General features: G+C 51.2%; 2 protein-coding genes across 7 annotated transcripts in view; one reads left to right on the forward strand and one right to left on the reverse strand.

Moving 5' to 3' along the window:
- The first annotated feature begins 480 nt into the window (after window positions 1-480).
- On the forward strand, window positions 481-11,873 carry IRF5 (interferon regulatory factor 5). 5 transcript variants are annotated; one of them, XM_061198035.1, is made up of 10 exons: window positions 481-568; window positions 5,810-6,015; window positions 7,999-8,188; window positions 8,625-8,689; window positions 9,173-9,206; window positions 9,385-9,654; window positions 9,877-9,992; window positions 10,086-10,269; window positions 10,359-10,477; window positions 10,781-11,873. In XM_061198035.1, exons 2-10 carry the CDS (start codon window positions 5,821-5,823, stop codon window positions 11,024-11,026), a joined length of 1,419 nt encoding a protein of 472 aa, XP_061054018.1. In that variant the 5' UTR covers window positions 481-568; window positions 5,810-5,820; the 3' UTR covers window positions 11,027-11,873. The 5 variants fall into 5 exon arrangements, with proteins under 5 accessions (XP_061054018.1, XP_061054016.1, XP_061054017.1 ...); XM_061198033.1 differs by having other exon boundaries at window positions 9,877-10,269; XM_061198034.1 differs by having other exon boundaries at window positions 9,433-9,654; window positions 9,877-10,269.
- A 4,976-nt stretch (window positions 11,874-16,849) lies between these two features.
- TNPO3 (transportin 3) overlaps window positions 16,850-20,423 on the reverse strand; it is an 80,504-nt gene continuing 76,930 nt past the window's right edge. For both annotated transcript variants that reach the window (XM_061198706.1, XM_061198707.1), the window contains exons 22-23: window positions 18,789-18,880; window positions 16,850-17,161 (exon numbers count right to left, since the gene is read on the reverse strand). In XM_061198706.1, coding sequence (XP_061054689.1) covers window positions 18,820-18,880 — 61 coding nt within the window. In that variant the 3' untranslated portion in view covers window positions 16,850-17,161; window positions 18,789-18,819. The remainder of the gene's footprint in view (window positions 17,162-18,788; window positions 18,881-20,423) is intronic.

Genomic DNA, 20,423 nt, shown 5'->3' on the forward strand with positions numbered 1-20,423 from the left:
CTCGGCTGGGTGCCGGCGACCCTCGGTAGAGGTCGCAGGCTGGCGGGCGAGGGCCGGGGGCTGTCTATCAGTCCGCCCCACCGCGCTGGTACGTGGCTCGGTTGATCGCCAAAGTCCGCACCGATCCTGAGCTCCCGGAGGGACAGGCTGGGAAGCTCCCGGGCCCAGCCGAGCACCGCGGCAGGGTGGGGTGGGGGGCTAGGGGTGTCGAACGACTATTTCGCGCTTCCCGATTGCTGAAGGAGCCCAGTAGTCAGTCCAGGCTACCTCGCCGCCTGGCGTCTCCCCCAGGCCCTGGGCTGCAGGGGGACCAGCCTGGCCCGAGGCTCAGCCCGGCCCCTCGGTCCCTGGGTCTGCGCGGGGACCCCACGGTGGCTTCGCGGGGCAGGGCGGGGCGCTGCCCGCGCACCCAGGCTCGGCGGCCTCGGCCCAGGGGCGGGGGCGGTGATGCGGAAGTGCCGGGAGGGCGGGCGGGCGGACAGACAAGCGCGGCTCCGGGAGGGCGCAGTTCGGCCCCACCGCCTGGCCCGTGCTCCCGGGCGCAGCCAAGCGGGCGCACCGCAGACAGGTAGGTCCCGGCTGCCGCGCGCTCCCCTCCGCGCCCGCGGGGCACCCGCCGGCGGCGGGCGGGGGACCGGAGCGGGGCGGGCGGGCGGGAGGGGTCAGTGCCGGCTTCTCCTGGCGCCCGAGCTCGGTGGGGGAAGGAGGACGCGGGGGTGTCGCGTAAGGCAGGGCGCGCCCCGCCGTTCTGGCGGCCTCCAAGATGCCTCCTACGTCCTGATCAGCGTGGGGTGCCCCGCACCAGCAGCCTTCGTCCCGAAGGCGCCCGGGGAGCCCGGAGGCGCGGGCGGCGCAGTAGGCACTGCTGCCAGGGGCGCCAGCTCTGCTGCTTCTCTCCCTTCGTCTCGCCACCGCCAAGGATGGGCAGCGCCCGGGCGCCCGGCTTGGGCCATGGGAGGGGCAAGCCCCGATTCCCCCTTTCTGTGCACTCCGATCCCTCTTCCCCTGGCACCTCTCATCCTTTCGAGTAAGAGAATGAGGTTTAAAAAGGTTCATCCTCCCTGGATCTTAAGGCCAATGGCAAGAATTCGGGCAGAGAGTGTGTGGTAAGATGGTGTCAGGCAGAGGCGCCGGCCGTCCTTCGACTCGTGGCCGAGAAAAGAAGGCGCTGACCCTCCTCTAACAGAGAGGAACCACGGGCGCGATATTTCTTAGTATAGTTTCTTTACAGCCGTCCCCCGAACTTAGAAACGAAACAATTAAGAGTCTAAAAGCGGAGGGAAACTGAGACCAGCGTGACCGTGATGCGGGATAGGAGATGATGAACACCTGCGCCGGGGTTGTCTCCGTGACCCCAGAGCCGCCGGATCCGGCACTCGGGAGCAGGGGCGAGGGGGACTTTCCCGGCCACGCCGCCACCCTGGGCACATCAGAGGGGGGACGAGGGCGGGGGCGCCACCAGCTGGAGAAGCGTCCGAGAGGCAGACCCTAAGCCCGCGCCCCGGGCGGGGTAGGGGGGTGGTGGTTTCGTGGGCTGGCCCAGGAGGCGCGGGCAAGCCACCCGGGGAGCACCGGCGGGGGCGGTCCAGAGGGCAGGGCCGGGCCTGGGTTCCACGAGCGCCCAGAGCTGGGACGAGTGACCAGGGCCAGTAAGGCCGAGGGCGGGGCCGATGGAGGAAGCTAGAGGCCCTCGGGAGGGGCAGCCGGGCCAGAGCAGAGCTATCGGGCTAGGGCGCTCGGGCTTCCAGCTAGTCAAGAGAAGCTATGGGAAACCACCCTTTTTTACCTAAAGGCCCTATCTTGGGGTTTTCCCCCTGCGCCTTGGCCTTACCCCACCGTGCCCCCGAAATGAAGCCGAGAAAAGCTTCTTTCGCCGCATCAGCTGCCCCAGAGACTCAGCTATTCTCAGGGTGTGGTCAATTCACCATGAGGGGGCGGGGCTTAAGGTCTTGCCGGGGGCAGGGAACCCCTTGCCTTCTCCAGGAGCCTGGTGTGGAGTTTGTGGGGAGACGTCTGAATCAGATAAACTCGGGAGGTGCAAGGGCTTGCTGATCTGCCCACTGTTGGGGGCTGCAGAGCTTCCTCCCCTAGGGGGTCCCTGGTGCCCACAATGTTCCAGGCTCCTCTGGTGGCTGGCTCCTGGGACTTCAGGAGATGTGGGGCCTCCCCCCCTCAGGAGGAGCTCCTGGGCTGCCCCTTCACCTTTGGGGGCTTCCTCGGGTCCTCAGCAGGCCACACCTCCTTTGATGTTCCCATGGAAGCACTTCCGCCTTTCCGCTCTCCAGTGCTCAAATCCACAAGGCTAGGTCTGAGGGCTGCAGACCGGCTCAGCTGTCAAGGAGTCAGGGCAGACCCCCTGACTAGCCTGACCTCTGATGGAAAATCAAGTCCTCCTCTCAGCAGCAGGTAGGGGGTGTAGGATGGAATTTCTCAAGGCTGTGCTATAGCCTCTGGGACACCCTGGGAATCTGGGCGACTGCTTCTATGTGGAGGGAAAGTAGGGATGGAGCACAAAGGCACTGAAATTCGGAACTCCTGGCATTGGGATAGTCTGAATCAGATCTAAGCCTGTCTCCCGGTGGGAGGAAGCCTCCTTGGGGAGCTGATGCTGAGCCTGGTCCTGGTGCACCTGGAGGCAGGCAAACCCCCTGTGGCTGAAGACGCTTCTGTGGCATGCTGGACAGACTCCCTCTTGGCCTTGGTCAGGCTTGTCATGGGAGGCTCTCTCCACAGCCCCTCCCTGTACTGCTTGAAGGGGTTGCACCTTACTGTCAAGAGGTCAGAGTTATAATTTCAAGACCTTTGTGTTGAAGAGCAGTGTTGGCCCAGGCCAGGCAGTGTTCCTCTCCCTGACTTCCTTCTTGCCCTGGGCAGAGGACTCGACCTTTCTGGCCTCCCAGCCGCACCACCTTTGGCACAGCTGCGGGCTGACCATGTGTGTGGGTCATCAGGAAAGCTTGCCTTGTCCTCTGTGTCAACAGAGCTTTCCTCTGTCCACCTTCTCTTAGCCAGAGTGGCCTGCTACTGGTGACTGCCACCCCTCTATTCTAGGACCCAGGCCTTTGGGAGGGTGGGGATGCTACAAATACATATTGGGTGAGGCTCTCCAGTGCTGTGAACCACACAATGTACAATGACTGCCAGCGGGCTTGGGGGTTGGGGGATGGGCTACAAGGTGAGAGATTGAGAGTTTGGTCTGGGGGACCCAAATGTGATTTTCTCCACATCTCTTCCCTCCCCCAGCTCACAGTGAGTCAGGTTTCCGAGTTGTCCGGTCTGGCCACTTTCATTTCCCTTGGGGCTGGGTGGAGGCTAGTGCAGAAAAGGGAACCGAGCCACCCATCTTCTGAGGCCTGGGGGCAGGGCTGGACGCTCTCCCACCTTCCCGGTCCCGGCCCAGCGCTGGGCACTGCTCTGAGGAGAGGCCTGCAGATGAGACTCCTTAGCGGCGTGGAGGTGGCACTTAGCTGCCACAACCCAGCAAGGTACTGGGGCAGGGAATTTCAGGGGAAATTCCAAAGCAGGCCTGGGAGGATGGGGTGTGTGTGTGTGTGTGTGTCCCAGTGCAGGCCAGGAAGCCCGCCAGGGCTTGTGTACTCCCAGAAGCCGTTGCTCCCAGCAGCAGTCCGGCCTGTGGTTGGGTGGCTTTAGCTGTTAGAAAGTTCTTCAACCTGGGTCTAGTCTGTCTCAGTGGAGGTTGTCCGGGTGTTGACTTCAACCCTAGTCTCTTTGTCACACGGTGGTACCTCTCATTCCCACCCCACTGAGTGTTCACTTCACCTACCCAGATACCCCATTTCCTTCAGTCATTCCTTCCCTGACAGGCCTGACCCCCCTGAGACCCTCACCTGCATCACAGCCCCCGCAGCCTTCCTCTTGGGTCTGGTCTCACCCTTGAGTCAGAGGAGGATCCTGGGGAGAGCAGGGCTGGTTGTGGGGCGGCGGTGGGGGGAATAAACAGCTGGAGGACAGATGCTTCCAACATCTGGTTGGTATTTCTTAAGTCCTATTTTGGTCCACTGAATGGCAGGGTGTCCGGGAGGGGGGCGAGTGGTGAGGAAGAAGAGCAGGAGGCACTCCTGCCCTCGAAGAGGTAGCCCACCCACCTGGAAGGTAAACAAGATGGGGAAGAGGCAGCGCAAGGCTGAGTAAGAGCCCCAAACAACTCACCTCAATGGAGAAGAGTTCAGGACCGCGCATGGCACTCTGGAGAGGGGCATGTGAGTGCTGGGGGGCCCACCCCAGAGGCCAAGTGTGGGCACCCTTGTTCCAGGAAGCACGGCCTCTGGGAAAGACCCTGGCCCACCCCATCCTCATTGCCACCACTCCCTCTCCATTACTTGTGGAGCATCTTCTGTGAGGGACAGTGGTACCAAGGAAGTGGGAGAGGAGCATGGTGCTGGGGCATTGTGTGCCCTCTTACACACACGCTTGCACACCCACCTAACTCACATGTGCTCAGAAACTAGAGCCCCGGGCGGGAGGCAGCCTGATTTCTCATCGTGGCTCAGCCCTTTGTTCCTTCCTTGACCAGCGACAGAGTCCCCTCTGAGTCTCAGGACGGGGGTCTATGATGGCTCGGTCCTTTCTGTCTCTGACCCTGGCTCACAGGTTAAGGGCAAGGGCAGGGGAGAGACTACCCAGGAGTGGAGCAGGGCAAGGGCAGGGGAGAGACTACCCAGGAGTGGAGCGGGGCAAGAGCAGGCTCAGGACAGTGAAGAGAAGTTTCAGTCCTGGGTCTGGAGAGGGGCTGGCAGGTGGAGGGAAGGAGGCAGGGGTTCCCTGTGGCCAGCTGGCCTCTGACAAGGGAGGCGGAGACTGTGGCCTGGGGGGTGGCACTCACTCCAGGGGGGACCCTGCCTCTGTGGATCCCACAGCACAGGGCCTGCAAACATAAGGTGCTTACTAGGTGCTGCTGAATGAATGCATGGTTGGTGGGAGGAACCAGAGTCTAGGAATTGATGGCTTTAAAAGGGTAAGTTCTAAATTTGGTGGCTGCTGTCCTTGCCAGTGATGCAGGTGGTAGAGGGAGTTGGCTGATGGGATTTCTCTCAAGCTGTCCAGGTCAGGGGAGGGTGGGAAGCTTCATCCCTGAGGGAAACTGAGGAAGAAAGGAAGCTCTGAGGACTGGGTGGGAAAACCCTCCCTGACTCACAGGTTCTACCTTTGTCTTAGCCGGGTTTCCTAGAAGGTGGTTTGGTGAGGGGTTCTCTGGAGGAGAGGGAGGGAGCAGGGCTGGGGCAGGAAGAAAGCTAAGCAAGGATGTGGACTCAGCTGGAGGCTGGCTTCAGCCCGAACCCACGAGGAGCCTGGAGCGCACATTTGCTCCACCTGAAGCCAGGGGACCAGCCTTCTGTCCCCGTGTGTCAGTCACCCACTGGCTGTGGGCTGTCCCCCCAGAGTGGAGGGGTGGGCCCGGGCCGGGAGTGAGGCAGCTGAGGGCGGTTCTCTGGCGACCGGCGGCTCTGTGCTGTGCCGCCCTCACAGCAGCTGGGGAATTGATGCCCTGCCTGGCACGGGGCGTCCGGGTGGGGCACCCACAGCATCCACTAGAGCTGTACACCCCCTCCTTCCTTCCCCCCAAACACAAAGCCCACATACAGGGACACTGTGACAGGAAAGCTGGTGGCTGGAGAGGAGAACTGACTTGAGCACCTGGATGGACGGCAGTGACTCCGGCCGCCCGTGCTGGAGGAAGGGAAAGCCCTAACGGCCCCGTGCCTCGGCCCCCCGAGCGCCCCCACGTCCCCTGCTGCAGGGAACGGCCAGCTGACGTGCTGATGTGCTCCCCCTCTGCTTTCTCCGGCAGACGCCTTTGCCATGAACCAGCCTGCCCCCGCTGCCCTTCCTCCGCCCCGCCGCGTACGGCTGAAGCCCTGGCTGGTGGCCCAGGTGAACAGCTGCCAGTACCCGGGGCTTCAGTGGGTCAATGGCGAAAAGAAATGCTTCTATATCCCCTGGCGCCATGCCACGCGGCACGGCCCCAGCCAGGATGGAGATAACACCATCTTCAAGGTAAGCCCTGGACAGGCGTACCGCCTGGACCTCTGAGGCCCCCCTCCCTAGAAGAGAACTCCCTCTACATCTCAGACTGGCCACTCTCCTAGCTGCCTTGCTGCAGGTGACCCCAGGCCTGGGCTAAGGGGCCGCAGGCATCATCACAGTGCACATCTTTCTAACCTGATCCCCAGAGCAAGGTGAGGACTGAAGGACCCCCCAGGAGACCTTCCTGTAACTGTTTCTCTTCCTCCTTGTTCTTGTGTCATTTTCATCACACGTGAGTGCCTGTCCAGGGTGCACGTTTGGTGTACACATACGCTAAAAGAAGACCACAGAATTCCCCCTTAATCTTAATACTAGGAGGTAACTACTATGAATATTTTTTGCTTACATTTTCAGTTTTCTGCATGTGTGTGTATATGAAGTGCAAACATGGAATCAAACCATAGATTCTATTTTATAACCTGTATTTTTCACCCAACATCAGGACTAGCTTTCCTCTCCAACAAATGCCACAGCACCTTTAGTGACCACTGAATGTTCCATTGGAGGGGTTAGCACACTTTAGTCACCCAGTCCCAGTTTTTGGACACCTCAGGTGGCTTTCAGGGTCTCTTGTGTTGAAGAGCACATTGCCATGGACGCCTTCTAAACTCTTACCCTTGGCACATCTTAAATGATTTTCTTTGGGGTTAGTTCCTCGTTAAACATTTCTGGGTCAAAGGGAATGCTTCGTTTTAAAGCTTTGGCTATGTATTTCTTAGTCTTTGCACTTGGTATTTACCTTTTCAAGGTTCCTTTCAAATCCATTTCTTATTTTTGAATAGGTAACATGGTCACACAATTCAACATTTAAGAAGTGCAAAATGGTTAACAGCAAAAAGTCTCCCTTATGGGAGACTGTCCCCCAGCCACCCAACCCCCTCCTATGGGGCAATTAGTATTATCAGTTTCTTGTTTATCCTTCCTGAGAGATTTTTGTGCATATACAAGCAAATATATACCTATTCTTTCCCCAACTTTTGACAAAAATGGTAGATGTTTACATACTCTTCTGTACCTCATTTCTTGAAGATTACATGTTAGTATATCAAAACTTCCCTTTTTTTTTTTTTTTTTCTTGCTGCCCAGTATTCCATTCTATGGGTTGGCCATAATTTAACCAGCTCCCATTAATGGACATTTAGATTATTTGGGGTCTTTTTCTTTTGTAAGCAGAGCTGCAGTGAATAACCTTGTATGTGCAACCTTTTGTGCGGATGCTTCTGCATCCGTAGGATAAATTCCCAGAAGTCAAATTGCTGGGTTAAAGGGCAGAAACATTTGCAATCTTGATATCAACCAAATTGCCCTCCAAAATAATAATACCAGGAGTTCCCTGGTGGTCTAGTGGTTAGGATTTGGCGCTTTCACTGCCACGGCCCGGGTTCAATCCCTGGTCGGGGAACTGAGATCCCGCAAGCCATGCAGTGAGGCCAAAAAATAATAATAATTATGATAATTATAATAATACCAACAGCTGAAGTGTACGGAGTCCATCCCAAGTGCAGACACAGTTCAGAGAGCTTATGTGCATTAGCCCTGAGTCTTCACCGCCACACTGTGAGGTAGGCACTGTGTTGGGGAGATCAAAGCAAAGAGAGGCAAAGTAACCCACCCTGGCACACAGCGGGCGGTGGCAGATTCCAGATTCAAACCCAGTTCTGCTCCAGATCCCATGCTCTTATCCACCATGTTACCCCATCCTCCTCAGAGATTGTACCTATTTGCCACCTTAGGACCAGTGGGTACAATGCCCTTCAAAGCACCTAGATTTCCTTTAGCTTGTTGGAGCCCCAAGGGACTGGCCTCCTATCTCCCACCTTGCAAACGGACACTTGGGCTCCACCAGTGTGTCGCTGAAGGTCTCACCGCACAGCAGCGACTCCCACTGGCCAGGAGGGGCTTTTGTGAGGGGTGAGGTTCTCTGTGGTCGCCTGTCTTGTCTTTCTGACCTAGGCCTGGGCCAAGGAGACGGGAAAGTACACCGAGGGGGTGGACGAGGCTGATCCGGCCAAGTGGAAGGCCAACCTGCGCTGTGCCCTTAACAAGAGCCGTGACTTTCGCCTCATCTATGATGGGCCCCGGGACATGCCGCCTCAGCCCTACAAGATCTACGAGGTCTGCTCCAATGGCCCCACTCCTGCAGGTATCCTGTCTGGCCCTGTGTGGGACACCTGGGAGGCTATGCAGGAAGGGCCAGGGGCCCCTCCAACGAACAGTGGTCGGGGGCATGCTGCTAGGTCATAACATCCAGGGCTCCCAGGAGTGGATCATTTGTGAGGCCAGGAATGGCTTGGCATGGACCAGGCCCCCAGGTTTGTCTTCCTCAACCCATCCTGGTTCTTGGCTCTCGGCTCCAGTGAATGTAGGTCGGGTGGCCCAGGGAGCAGAGTGCCGTGGGGTCAGGGGCGTCCCTAGTGATTGCTGGTGGCTGTGCGGCCCTTCACTCACTCTGTGTTTGGGCAGCTCTGGGCAGGGGGAGAAGCCGCAGCAGGAGCTGCCACATGGAGCCCTGGTGGCCTTCCTCCTCCTCCCCCACTGAACTCCCTTCCTGTCTTTCTTTTCTCTCCCTCACTCGGCAGAGTCACAGCCCAGTGAGGATTACACTCTCGGTGCAGGAGAGGAGGAGGAGGAGGAAGAGGAAGAGGTGAGCTCGGGGGCCGCTCTTCGCAGCATCTGCCTGCGCTGATGCGGTGGGCCTTGCTAGGGCGTTTCTGCTGTCCTACTCTGCTGTAGGATGGAGCAGTTCCATTCCTCTGGAGCCCTGCTGCTGTCTGCAGCTCTTCTCTGAGTTTCTTCTCTCGGGATTCTGGAGACAGGAACAAAGTCACCACCTTGAACCTCCCTGGGACTTTGTTGGTATAAAGCATGCTCACACATGGTCTCACCCTCAGCAGTTGGGGCTTAGTAGGTATTACCACCTGCAGAAGGCGGAAACTGGGGCACTGAGAGCCTACTGACGTGCTTGGGATGGCCGAGCTGGGCCTGGAGGCAGGGTCTGGCCTCGCCTAAGCGGAAGGCCAGGGAATTGCCTTGTGGGTCTCATTAGCATCAGATCAATTTAATAACCTGTCCGCCCTTCTCTCTCTCTGACCTCCTCCCTCCTCCTTTGCCTGTGTCTTCCTTTCAGCTCCAGAGGATGTTACCAAGCCTGAGCCTCACAGGTGGGGCTGGGAGGCGGTGTGGTTGGGGGTTTAGTATAAGGAGGAGCTGCAGGTACCACGGGTACCTGGGAGGGGGCTGAAGGGAGGCTGGGGGGCGGCCCAGGGCTGGGAGTAGGTGGGCCTGGGAGGCAGCTCCTGGAAGTGGCATTGAAGCTTTGTCCGCCGCCACCTTCCGTAGAAGCAGTGCAGCCTGGCCCCCCCATGGCACCCTATTCTTTACCCAAAGAGGATGTCAAGTGGCCACCCACTCTCCAGCCGCCTGTGGTGCTGGGTGCCCCTGCTCCAGACCCCAGCCTCCTGGGCCCTGCCCCTGGCAACCCTGCTGACTTTGGGGAGCTGCTTTCTGAAGTCCTGCCGAGCCCACAGCCTGGGACCCTGGCTGCCAGCCTGCCCCCAACAGGCGAACAACTCCTGCCCGACCTGCTGATCAGCCCTCACATGCTGCCTCGTAAGGACCCCGGGGGGCTGCGCAGGGAAAAGCAGCGCTGGGAAGGTGGAGGATGATGAGAACAAAAACGCCCACGCCAGTCCCTGCTTGGGTGGAGGAAGGAAGTGGGAGAGCTGATGATGGCCTGGCCATGGGGCAGAGAAGGCAGAGAAAGTCAGTGGGTTGCAGAATGGGGAGGCGTGGGGCTCACGGGCGGGGCGGGCCTGCCCCTCTGCCCTGCAGTGACCGACCTGGAGATCAAGTTTCAGTACCGGGGGAGGCCACCCCGGGCCCTCACCATCAGCAACCCCCATGGCTGCCGGCTCTTCTACAGCCAGCTGGAGGCCACGCAGGAGCAGGTGGAGCTCTTTGGCCCTGTGAGCCTAGAACAAGTGCGCTTCCCCAGCCCCGAGGACATCCCCAGCGACAAGCAGCGCTTTTATACCAACCAGCTGCTGGATGTCCTGGACCGCGGGCTCATCCTCCAGCTACAAGGCCAGGATCTGTATGCCATCCGCCTGTGCCAGTGCAAGGTGTTCTGGAGCGGGCCCTGCGCCTCAGCCCATGGCTCACACCCCAACCCCATCCAGCGGGAGGTCAAGACCAAGCTCTTCAGCCTGGAGCATTTTCTAAATGGTGAGGGCCCCACGTTATGTTCCTCTTGGTCTCCTTTCATCCAGGGGCATGGTGCCAGCCTCTGACTAAGGGTCTCAATCTCAATGCAGAGCTCATCCTGTTCCAGAAGGGCCAGACCAACACCCCACCACCGTTTGAGATCTTCTTCTGCTTTGGGGAGGAGTGGCCTGATCGCAAACCCCGAGAGAAGAAGCTCATCACTGTACAGGTATACTCCCACCCCCCACCCCCCAACTCTGCTTTGGTTTGAATATTGGGGAATCCTGGGGCTAGGCCCTTGCCCCTGGGTGGAGGCGCAGGGCCCTCTGGGTAGTGTGAACTCAGTGATCAGAGTTAATCAAGGACCAGTGCTGCCCACACATAAGCAGCCTTTTTATGAAGTAGAAGTTGGTGCCCCGTCTTCCTGGTGGATGCAGACCACCACCTGCCCCCTGGAGGACGCCCTCATGCACAACTGGATTGGACAGCCCTGCCAAGGTTCTCCCTGTCCTTTCTCCTCTTTGCCCCCCAGGTGGTGCCTGTAGCAGCTCGGCTGCTGCTGGAGATGTTCTCAGGGGAGCTTTCTTGGTCGGCTGATAGCATCCGGCTACAGATCTCAAACCCAGACCTCAAAGACCGCATGGTAGAACAGTTCAAGGAGCTCCATCACATCTGGCAGTCCCAGCAGCAGCTGCAGCCTGTGGCCCAAGCCCCTCCTGTGGCAGGCCTCAGTGCTGGCCAGGGGCCCTGGCCCATGCACCCAGTTGGCATGCAGTAATGAGGCTGCAGACAGTGACTGGCCCAGGCTTCCAGGGTGGCTGTGCAGACTGATGTGGAGGTGCGATGGCCTCAGTGGGCACCTGGTGGGCGGCAGGGTCCTATCTCTGGGTCCTCTGGAAGTGGATCTGGGTCACGAATAAGAGGGAAAAGAGGCCCGAGTTCCAGGTTCTCCTCAGAAGCTGAAGGAAACTGGAAGCCAGTTTTGCTTTGAGGACTCTGTCTTCCTGGATATGCCTCTCCTGGGCTGGCTGTGGGGGAACTGGGGGAACTGAGCCATCGGCACCAGTGAGGAGGGAAGGAACTCCCCCCGACTCCAGGGGGCCTAGTTGTACAGAGGGAGTTGCCCCAGAGTGACCCATACTTGCGGTTGCCCCCATTTCTTCTGGCAAAAAGAGCCAAGTGCTGTGGGTCAGGTCTCCCTGGCAGGTCCTCTGCAGGGCATGGACCGGATATTGGGGTTCCCTAGCTTGAGCCCCACTTCCTCATCTTTCTTCCTCCAGAGATAGAGATGAGCACTTGGGTATTACACCAGATACTTAAGGCTGGCAGCTACCTCCCTTCAGAGTCCAAGAACCTGGGGTAGAAAGTGGAATTTTACATATTTTTGGATTAATAAATATTAAAAAACAGACTCAGCTATTATTTTCCAGTACCGGTTGCTCCCATGCTATTCTACTAGACCATATGTCTCATACCAGCTGGCCCTCTTTCCCCCAGCACCTGCCCTCCTGCTCTGGGGCCACTGACACAGGGAGGGCTTGCCTTCCAGGCTGATGAGTCAGTGGGGCCTTCATAAGCACTCAGGCTGGCTGGCTTTGCTTTCCAGAAGGAAGCTGGCTGAAGCAAGGGCGTGGACTTTTAAATGTGTGCAGAGTCTAAAATCCTGTCCAAATCAATTCCCATAATAAATGGTGAAAAAGGAAGGGGTGGATTTCAACTAGGGACCATTACAATCTGTTACCCTCATGTATATTCATATGCTATTAAATATATTAGGACAATGCATACAAATTGGTAGCTCACTGTTTGAATCTGGCTCATAGATGTAATTTTCTGACCTGAACAATTCTGCTCTTATCTTTTTATTAGGGAACGTTTTAAACGTTTGTGAAAGTAGGGAGAATGGTATGAAATTCCCATGTAGTAGCTCCAACAATAATCAATTCATAGTCTTTCTCATCTAAACTCCCAACCACACCCCCACCCTGAGATTATTTTGAAGCAAATCCTAGACATATTTCAGGTATAAACAGTATGTATCTCTAAAAGACAAGCACATCCTAAAAAACTACAATATCGCACCTAATTAATTTTTATCAAATATCTAGCATTTAAAAATTTAAGACAACTAGAGAAATTTTATTCCCTTGCCATTTAATTGTGGAAGAAATTGCATTTTTTGTTCTGCATTTTGTTTTTGCCTAGATGCTCCTGACTGCATCTGTTGTGTTAACATATTTTGTCTCCTGTGTTTCCTATAAATTGGTACTTTGATCTGGACCCTGGATTCTAGAGGCTTAATTGGATACAGGTTTTTGTTTTGACTACCTTTGACTAGTGGGTATTGGAATTGTTTCCAATCTTTACTTATTATACATAACGCTGTAGTGGATAGGCTTGTGCATATTTATGTATTTTCATATTTTTGCCTGTATATCTTTAGGATGGCTCCACAGAAATGGGATTTCTGGGCCAAAGGATAAATATGTGTCTAATTTTGCTAGATATTGGCAAAATTCTGATAAATCTCTGAGTGTGGCTGTCTCCCCACCGTCTCAACAGATTATAGTGTCAACTTTTTGGATTTTTGCAAATCTGATAGGTGAGAAATAGTATGTCTACCATTTCTCATTATGAACAAGGCTTAGCATCTTTATATGGTTAAGTGCCCTGTGCAGATTTTAGTGATTTTTTTTTAAATAAACAGATTTAGAATAGTCTCAGATTTACAGGAAAGTTGCTAATAGAGTGCCTATATAACCCACAGCCAGTTTCCCCAGTTGTTAACATCTTACATTATACCTTACATTACTATGGAACATTTGTCACAACTAATGAAACAAAATGAATACATCATTATTAACTAAATTCCATTCTTTATTCAGATTTCATTAGTTTTTATCGCATACTCTTTTTCTGCTCTAGCATCCCATCCAAATGATCACATTACATTTAGTCATCATGTCTCCCTAGCCACCATTGGTCTGACAGTTTCTCAGACTTCCCTTGTTTTTGATGACTTAGATGGCTTTGAGGGTACATTTTAGAATGTCCCTCATCTGGGATTTATCTGATGCGTTTCTCACGGTTTTTGTAAGGAAGACACTGAGGTTAAGTGTCATTCTCACCAGTCATATCGAGTTGATGAATTACAAAGCTTGGCAGGAACATCTGACTGACTTCTGCAACACTGCAGGCAGCTCAGTGGCTGCTGAAAATCTTCCTTGGGCTTCTACTTATATTTTGATTTCTTAAAAATAAAACAAAAATGAAAGCAGAAACAAAAAAACAGCATACCTGGCCGTCATTTCTTGTAGATCTGTGTGTTGTAGCCAGTGGTGGATGAACACTACCCCTCCCCGCCCAAAATAACAGATACTGTAAGTTCCAGAGGTTAAAGGCAGGACAATGCGTTGCCATTCACTGCTCCCTAGCTACGCTAAAGTTCCGGTTGGTAGTGGCCTCTGCTAGTGTTTAAGTTGGAATCCACAGAATACTGATGCTCATGGCCCGGGGGATGAATACACCCCTCTAGCACCCTGTAGTTTACCTTACATCCTTCCTGCAGGCCCCTCATCCCCACCAAGTTCATCCTTGTACCCAACAAAATATTCCCTTTTAATTCAAGCCTCCTTCCCCTTATTCAGCTTTTCACTGACCTAAAGAACTTTTCAGTCTTTGTCGAGTAGGAGAGAAATATTGACAGCTTTTCCCCATTTTTGTCAGAGGAATGTTCTCACAGGCAACTTTCTCATTTGCTAGTAATACATCTCACAAAAATCAGGCATACCTTGTTGCATAATCTTGAATGTTTAACTTCTCTGGATTTTGGCTTTCATCCCTGTAAAACGATTTAGTACCCGGGCTACACAAGATGGACACATACTTTGCATTCATGAGGTCTTGATGCCATTCAAAAGTTCCTGTCTTATTTATCCTACATTCTCAGTTATTGATCTTTATAGGACAGGTACATAAAAATTACAAGTTACTTTAGTTTAGTACAATCTTGCTGGGAATAGCCCCAGCGGGTGATTTGTGTTTCACATAATCATGACTAAAATTTCTTGGCTAAGTCAATCATGGAAATAAGGGAACAGATCCATGGGAACTTTCTGACTCAGGTAAGTTCAGGTGCAAGACTCTCATTCTACTTCCACTAGACAATGTCAAGCAGGAACACAATATCTACATTAGGGTACCTGATCCCAAACAGTTCCCTTTTAAATTGAAATTGAAGTGGGTATCCTTGCTATGCCCAAAAGTCACAAGACTATTTGTAAGAATTCGTCTGAATCAATCTGTTAACACTGCAGAGTAAGCAGTGAGAACCATTAATAAGAGTTCTGGATTTCAAAGCTATAGCTGTGGAGAGAATGTTCTTGACATACACTAGGATATATATTCCAAAGGCTACTTTTCAGTGGCTGGGGAGAGTTATATTAACCCTTCCACATGTTTTCCAGTCCTAGACACAGCTTTTGGTGATAAAAGCCGAACTCCTTAAACAGAGGAAAGTCAACTGGTCGTTGCAAGGACCTAGGGTTGGACTAGGCTTCAAAGTTTTACTGTTTAACCAGAAAATGAGCAGGATGGTGAGGGCAACGTGCTGATCCCCAGAATTTGATAATCTTACTCCAAACACCGTTCCATATTCAAGTTATTTTCTCCCCTTCCAATATTGCCTTTTTAGAGAATAAAACTCTGAGAACCATTGATGTTATGCAGGGAGGTTTGTTTCATGGATTCCAAATACTAGATGCAACTCTGTGGTCAAGGTTATTAGCTCAAAGCCCAATTACTATAATATACTGTGTGATCTCATTTATATAAAACTCAAGAAAATGCAAACTAATCCACAGTGATGGAAAGCAGATCAGTGGCTACTTGGGCATGGGAGAGGATGGGAAGAGGCACGAGGAAACTTTTGGGAGTAAAAGGTATGTTCACTGTCTTTTCTCTTGTTGCGGAGCACGGGCTCTAGGCGCGTGGGCTTCAGTACTTGTGGCTCGCGGGCTCTAGAGTGCAGGCTCAGTAGTTGTGGCACACGGGCTTTGTTGCTCCGCGGCATGTGGGATCGTCCCGGACCAGGGCTCGAACCCGTGTCCCCTGCATTGGCAGGTGGATTCTTAACCACTGCACCACCAGGGAAGTCTATTACCCAACACAGCCAAAAATAAATAAATAAAATAAATTAATTAAAAATAATAATTTTTTACATACATACATACACAGGTGTATCCTATGTCAAAGCTTATCAACTGTATACCTTAAACATGTAAACCTTAAACATGTACAGCTTATTGCATGTCAATGATACCTCATTACGGGGTTGTTTTTTTTAAGATCAAATAAATACTCAGTAGGTTAGGAAACAATCTACTTGGGTGGCCACTGTAAAAAGAATATGCTACATTTTGTTTAATATGCCAAGTGACCCATCCTCCTTCCCACTTAGGCCATATGAAAGGACAGAATGTAGCAGGAGGAGTTTTAGGGTAAACCAGAAGAATAAAAGATGCAGAAAGAGCCACTCCCCTGAAATATGAAGGGTCTGGGGCAGTAAGGGCAGGGGCCTGAATTTCAAACTCTGTACCCAGACGTCTATTAGAGAACAACTAAGACTATTCACTTAGCAGGTTTAGCCGTACCACTTCAGATCTATGAGGCAGTGAAATGAAGTAAAAACAAACACTGATTAAATTTTTTAAATTTATTGGTTTTTTTTTTTTTTTGGTTGCTGTTGATTTGTTCTTGTGATGGCTACAACACCAGACAGAACAGTGCCCTAATATCTAATGCCTGTGCAGGGCTGCAACTCCTTTAAAATATTAGGACTTGCTTTGGGCCTCCCTCTTCTGCCTCACTCCCCATGAAGTCAAATAATTTCTGCATTTTTTAGTAAAATACAGTTAGCCCTATAAACACTTTCTTCCATTCTCCCACCCTCTGTTTTCCTCTCTCATGTCTATGGGTGAAAAATTAATTAAAAAAAAGAAAAAAAAATCTTAAGAAAACTACAACTTAGAATATATATTTATATCCCATTCACCCTAATTTTGGCTCTTCTCTCCAAAGATGACGACAACCCAATGTAGCTGGGAAGTGGACTTAAGAGACTGAATAGGGTCAGGATGGGGATATACATGAATTTTGGCCCTGGCAGGTCCTAGTATCATTGATGTGACCATGATATAAAACAGAACAGGATCTTTGCTTATTTCTCCTTGTCTGAAGAACTCTAAAGGTGAGAAGAAAACAGTTGGGACAGTAGGAAAAATTTCTACTCACTTTCATTAAAAGAGGAGGGGGAAAGGGAAAGAAGAGAGGGTGGGAGAGAAGGAAAGGACAAAACAGCAGAAAACCTTAAGAGATGATCCTGACCCTTTCTTTCCAATTGCAGTTATTTAATTCATTTGAATTCCCATCTTCCCTAAGTAAATGTTTTTGTTTCACAGAAAGTTTTGTACTTTTATTTTTCTGTGTGCACGCATGCGTGTTAGCATGTGTGTGTGTGCGTGCGTGTGTGTGTAGGTACGTGTACGTATGTGTGCGTGTCATTTGCTACCAGGAGAATGTTTCAGTTCTGATTTCAGTTTAGTTTTCCTTTTTTTTTTTTTCCTTTTTTATTTCTTTAAAATTATTTTTCCTTTTAGAAACAAGTTCACCAGGAAACCAGCTCACCTCCCACCACGCTGCACAGGCTGCAGCCATCTTTTTTAAACCGCGCTGATTTTCCCTCACACCCCCAAACAGGAACTCCTCAGGATGGCCTTGGAAGGCTGGAGTCTCTCCCTGTCTGGCGGGAGGCCCTGGTGGCGGTGAAGGCCCCTCTGCCACAATGGAGGTTTCTGATTGTGGGACACAGTCTGGTTTTTGTTTTCTTCCTGTCTTCTAATTAAAAAAGACATTCCTGACAAAAGAGAGAAGATAGTCAATAACTGTGGTCCAGGAGATAGCAAATACTTCAGAAAGTCAACCTCAAGACAGAAGTTTCTATACTTGCTCAGGCACCTCATTCTGGCCTCTGCTGTAAGAACTCAGTTTAAAAAAAAAAAAAGAAGTTGGATTTTTTCACTTGGATTTTAAAGGAGCTACTGTTTTAATGAAATACGTCTGTGGTGCTTTTCCAATTCTGAGTGTCCTCAGTGATAATATGTGGGGGTAAAGAGTAAGCCAGCAGGTCCAGGCTGCCCACTCCAAAGCCAACCAGAAAACCTCCACTTAAGTCTTTTTAAGTATTGGGGTTTCATGCAAGATTTTATTTTGAAAGAAGGCTTTGCCTACTAAGAAAAGGTTTAAGAGCCACTGATTTAGACTCTATGTAAAGGGTACTATGTAAAAGTATTAAGTAGAGTGGTTAAAGGTGAGGACTCTGGCACCAGAAAAGTGAATTGTGGCTCTATCAATTACTGACTGTGACATCAAGCAACTTACTTAACATCTTCGAACCTCAATTTCCTCATTTGTAAAATGGAAATAATAATAGTAACTAATCCAGAGGACTGTGTGAGGACTATCTTATAGCTAATACATAATGTGCTTTGTACATAATACAAAGCACTCAGAACAGTATCTGACACACAGTAAGGGCTCCATAAACATTAGCTATGAACATCCACAGCTATGCACAAACAACCCTATGTGTATCAATGTTAGCTATTACAGACACTGCAAAACCTGAGGATCCCAAATGATATCACTACTCATCACAGAACCAAAGTTCAGAAATAATTTCTGGTATGGTGAGGCATTGCTCAACAGCATCTTCGCCCGCAAATGCATTTAATCACAAAACCACCAGTGAGAGGGCTGCACATTCATCGAGAATTGCCTCCAGGGAGAATAAATTCTGCTTAAGACATCAAAGGGTGGGCTTACAGGAGAGATGCCTTTCTTCTCTCAGTCAAGAAACTGGCACCCAAACCCCACCACCCAGTCCTTTCCTTCCTCAGCTAAGCTTCTTGCTTTACTTCAGAATCAGAAGCAAACGGAGAAAACTGATGATCAGGGGCTAGACAAAGAGGCTAGCTCTTTTCCTTTACCTCCTGCCTTGGTCAAAACCCTAGCATTTTAGCGTTAAAATTGTAAAAAATGATAAGAACAAGCATCTTTATTTATCAAATCTGAAAGATCAGTTTTAGGAAGGCAGTGCCATGTATCACGGTCTACTTTAGGTCAGCACTGTTTTCACCAAAGTTGCCAGGTTGAAAAATATTCATTTGTTACCACACATACTTACCATCCTAGAAGTATCTGTAAAGAGAAGAGGGGAGGAATTTTCTTTTTGAGATATTCTGCAACAATAACTTTCTTATGGGGGTAAAACTGGCATCCAAAAGAAGCTGACAATTATTTGGCTGCCTTGACCCAAGAAAATCAGGCCTGTGCATTTCTCAGCTGTGCAGCAGCGTTCAACTGTTAAGTCCTTCCCTGACTCTAGCTATAGTACTAGTCCCATGATGGGCATTAAAAACCTATGCCCATCCCCAAGTACTCCCGACAGCCAGGGGAAAAGCTGGGAACTATATACCACTCACCTGGGTGACAGGCACAGTGCAGGAGTATGAGCTATCGAAACAACCTGGTGAAGTCTCGCAAGGCCCAGCAAACTTGTTTACATTCCTCAGCACTAGAAAAGAAAAGGTAGGTTGGTCCCTGACTGATGAGAAAGATATAATATGTTGAAAAGCAACCACAACCTTGAGGTATACCGAGAACTGTCCCAGCTCTGCTCTCTCCATCATCTCTTGACCCCGCTTTCAATCTTTCTGTAACTCAAGAGTAAATATTAACTATTGTACATGAGAATAATTATAAGCTGTGTGGTTGTTAAAGAGTGGGCTTTGGAGAAAAATTGCTTAGGTCTGAATCTTGGTTTCACTGTGTCCTTGAGCAAGTTACCAATCTGCCTCAGTTTCCTCATCCATTATCTACCCCATGATGTTTTGAAGATTAAATCAATTCCTATATATAAAGTGCTTAGGATAATAGAACAGTGAATAAAATAGTATTTGACAAATGTAGGCTGCTACAACAAGAAAACCTGGCTATTCCCTGGCGGTCCAGTGGTTGACTCTGCGCTTCGGACTTCCCTGGTGGCGCAGTGGTTAAGAAACCGCCTGCCAATGCAGGGGATATGGGTTCGAGCCCTGGTCCGGGAAGATTCCACATGCTGCGGAGCAACTAAGCCCGTGCGCCACAACTACTGAGCCTGCGCTCTAAAGCCCGCGTGCCACAACAAGAGAAGCCACCACAATGAGAAGCCCGCGCACTGCAACAAAGAGTAGCTTCTGCTCGCCGCAACTAGAGAAAGCCCGCGCACAGCAACAAAGACCCAATGCAGCCATAAATAAATAAATAAAATTAAAAAAAAAAAAAAAAAAAGACTCTGTGCTTCCACTCTAAGGGGCACGGGTTCGATCCCTGGCCGGGGAACTAAAATCCCGTGGCCAAAAAAAACAAAAAACAACAAAACCTGGTTAAAGTCCTTGACATAAATAAAAGAAAGCCAGAACCCTCAAAGTAAAAAAGCAAGCATATTCACCTAAGGTTGATCATTTTAACTCTATGAGCTGAGCTAACTTAGGTACCCTGGTTTCCTCATTCTTTCCCAAGAGCAGATTTTGTTTATAAAGCCCAGTCCAGAAAGTGAGTCTCAATCAGCGATTTTCTAGTTGAACAGGCTGCTCAAGGTTTCCTCCTGTGGGAGGAGGAGGGAGAGGAGAGAGGAAAGGGTTAAGGCATGAAGAAAGGGAGGAGGAGGAAGCAGGTCTTGGTCCTCTGGCAAGCAATGAGATGCCTAGGTGGCATGAATAGCCCAATATTCATTTGACCCTGTTTTTTCAAAAGGCTTCCTTTATCTAAGATTGTCACCAAGAAACCAGCTGATGCCAGCTTCATTCTTTTGTGTCAGTCTTCATAATAGTTTTTGGTAACTGAACATGAGGCTAAGCTAAAAACAGTGGAAAAGAAAGCACATCCTGGGCTTCCCTGGTGGCGCAGTGGTTGAGAGTCGGCCTGCCAATGCAGGGGACGCGGGTTCGAGCCCTGGTCTGGGAGGATCCCACATGCTGCGGAGCGACTGGGCCCGTGGGCCACAACTACTGAGGCTGCGCGTCTGGAGTCTGTGCCCCGCAACAAGAGAGGCCACGATAGTGAAAGACCCGTGCACC

The sequence above is a fragment of the Eubalaena glacialis genome, chromosome 8, assembly GCF_028564815.1.
Source record: "Eubalaena glacialis isolate mEubGla1 chromosome 8, mEubGla1.1.hap2.+ XY, whole genome shotgun sequence".
Taxonomy (NCBI): domain Eukaryota; kingdom Metazoa; phylum Chordata; class Mammalia; order Artiodactyla; family Balaenidae; genus Eubalaena; species Eubalaena glacialis.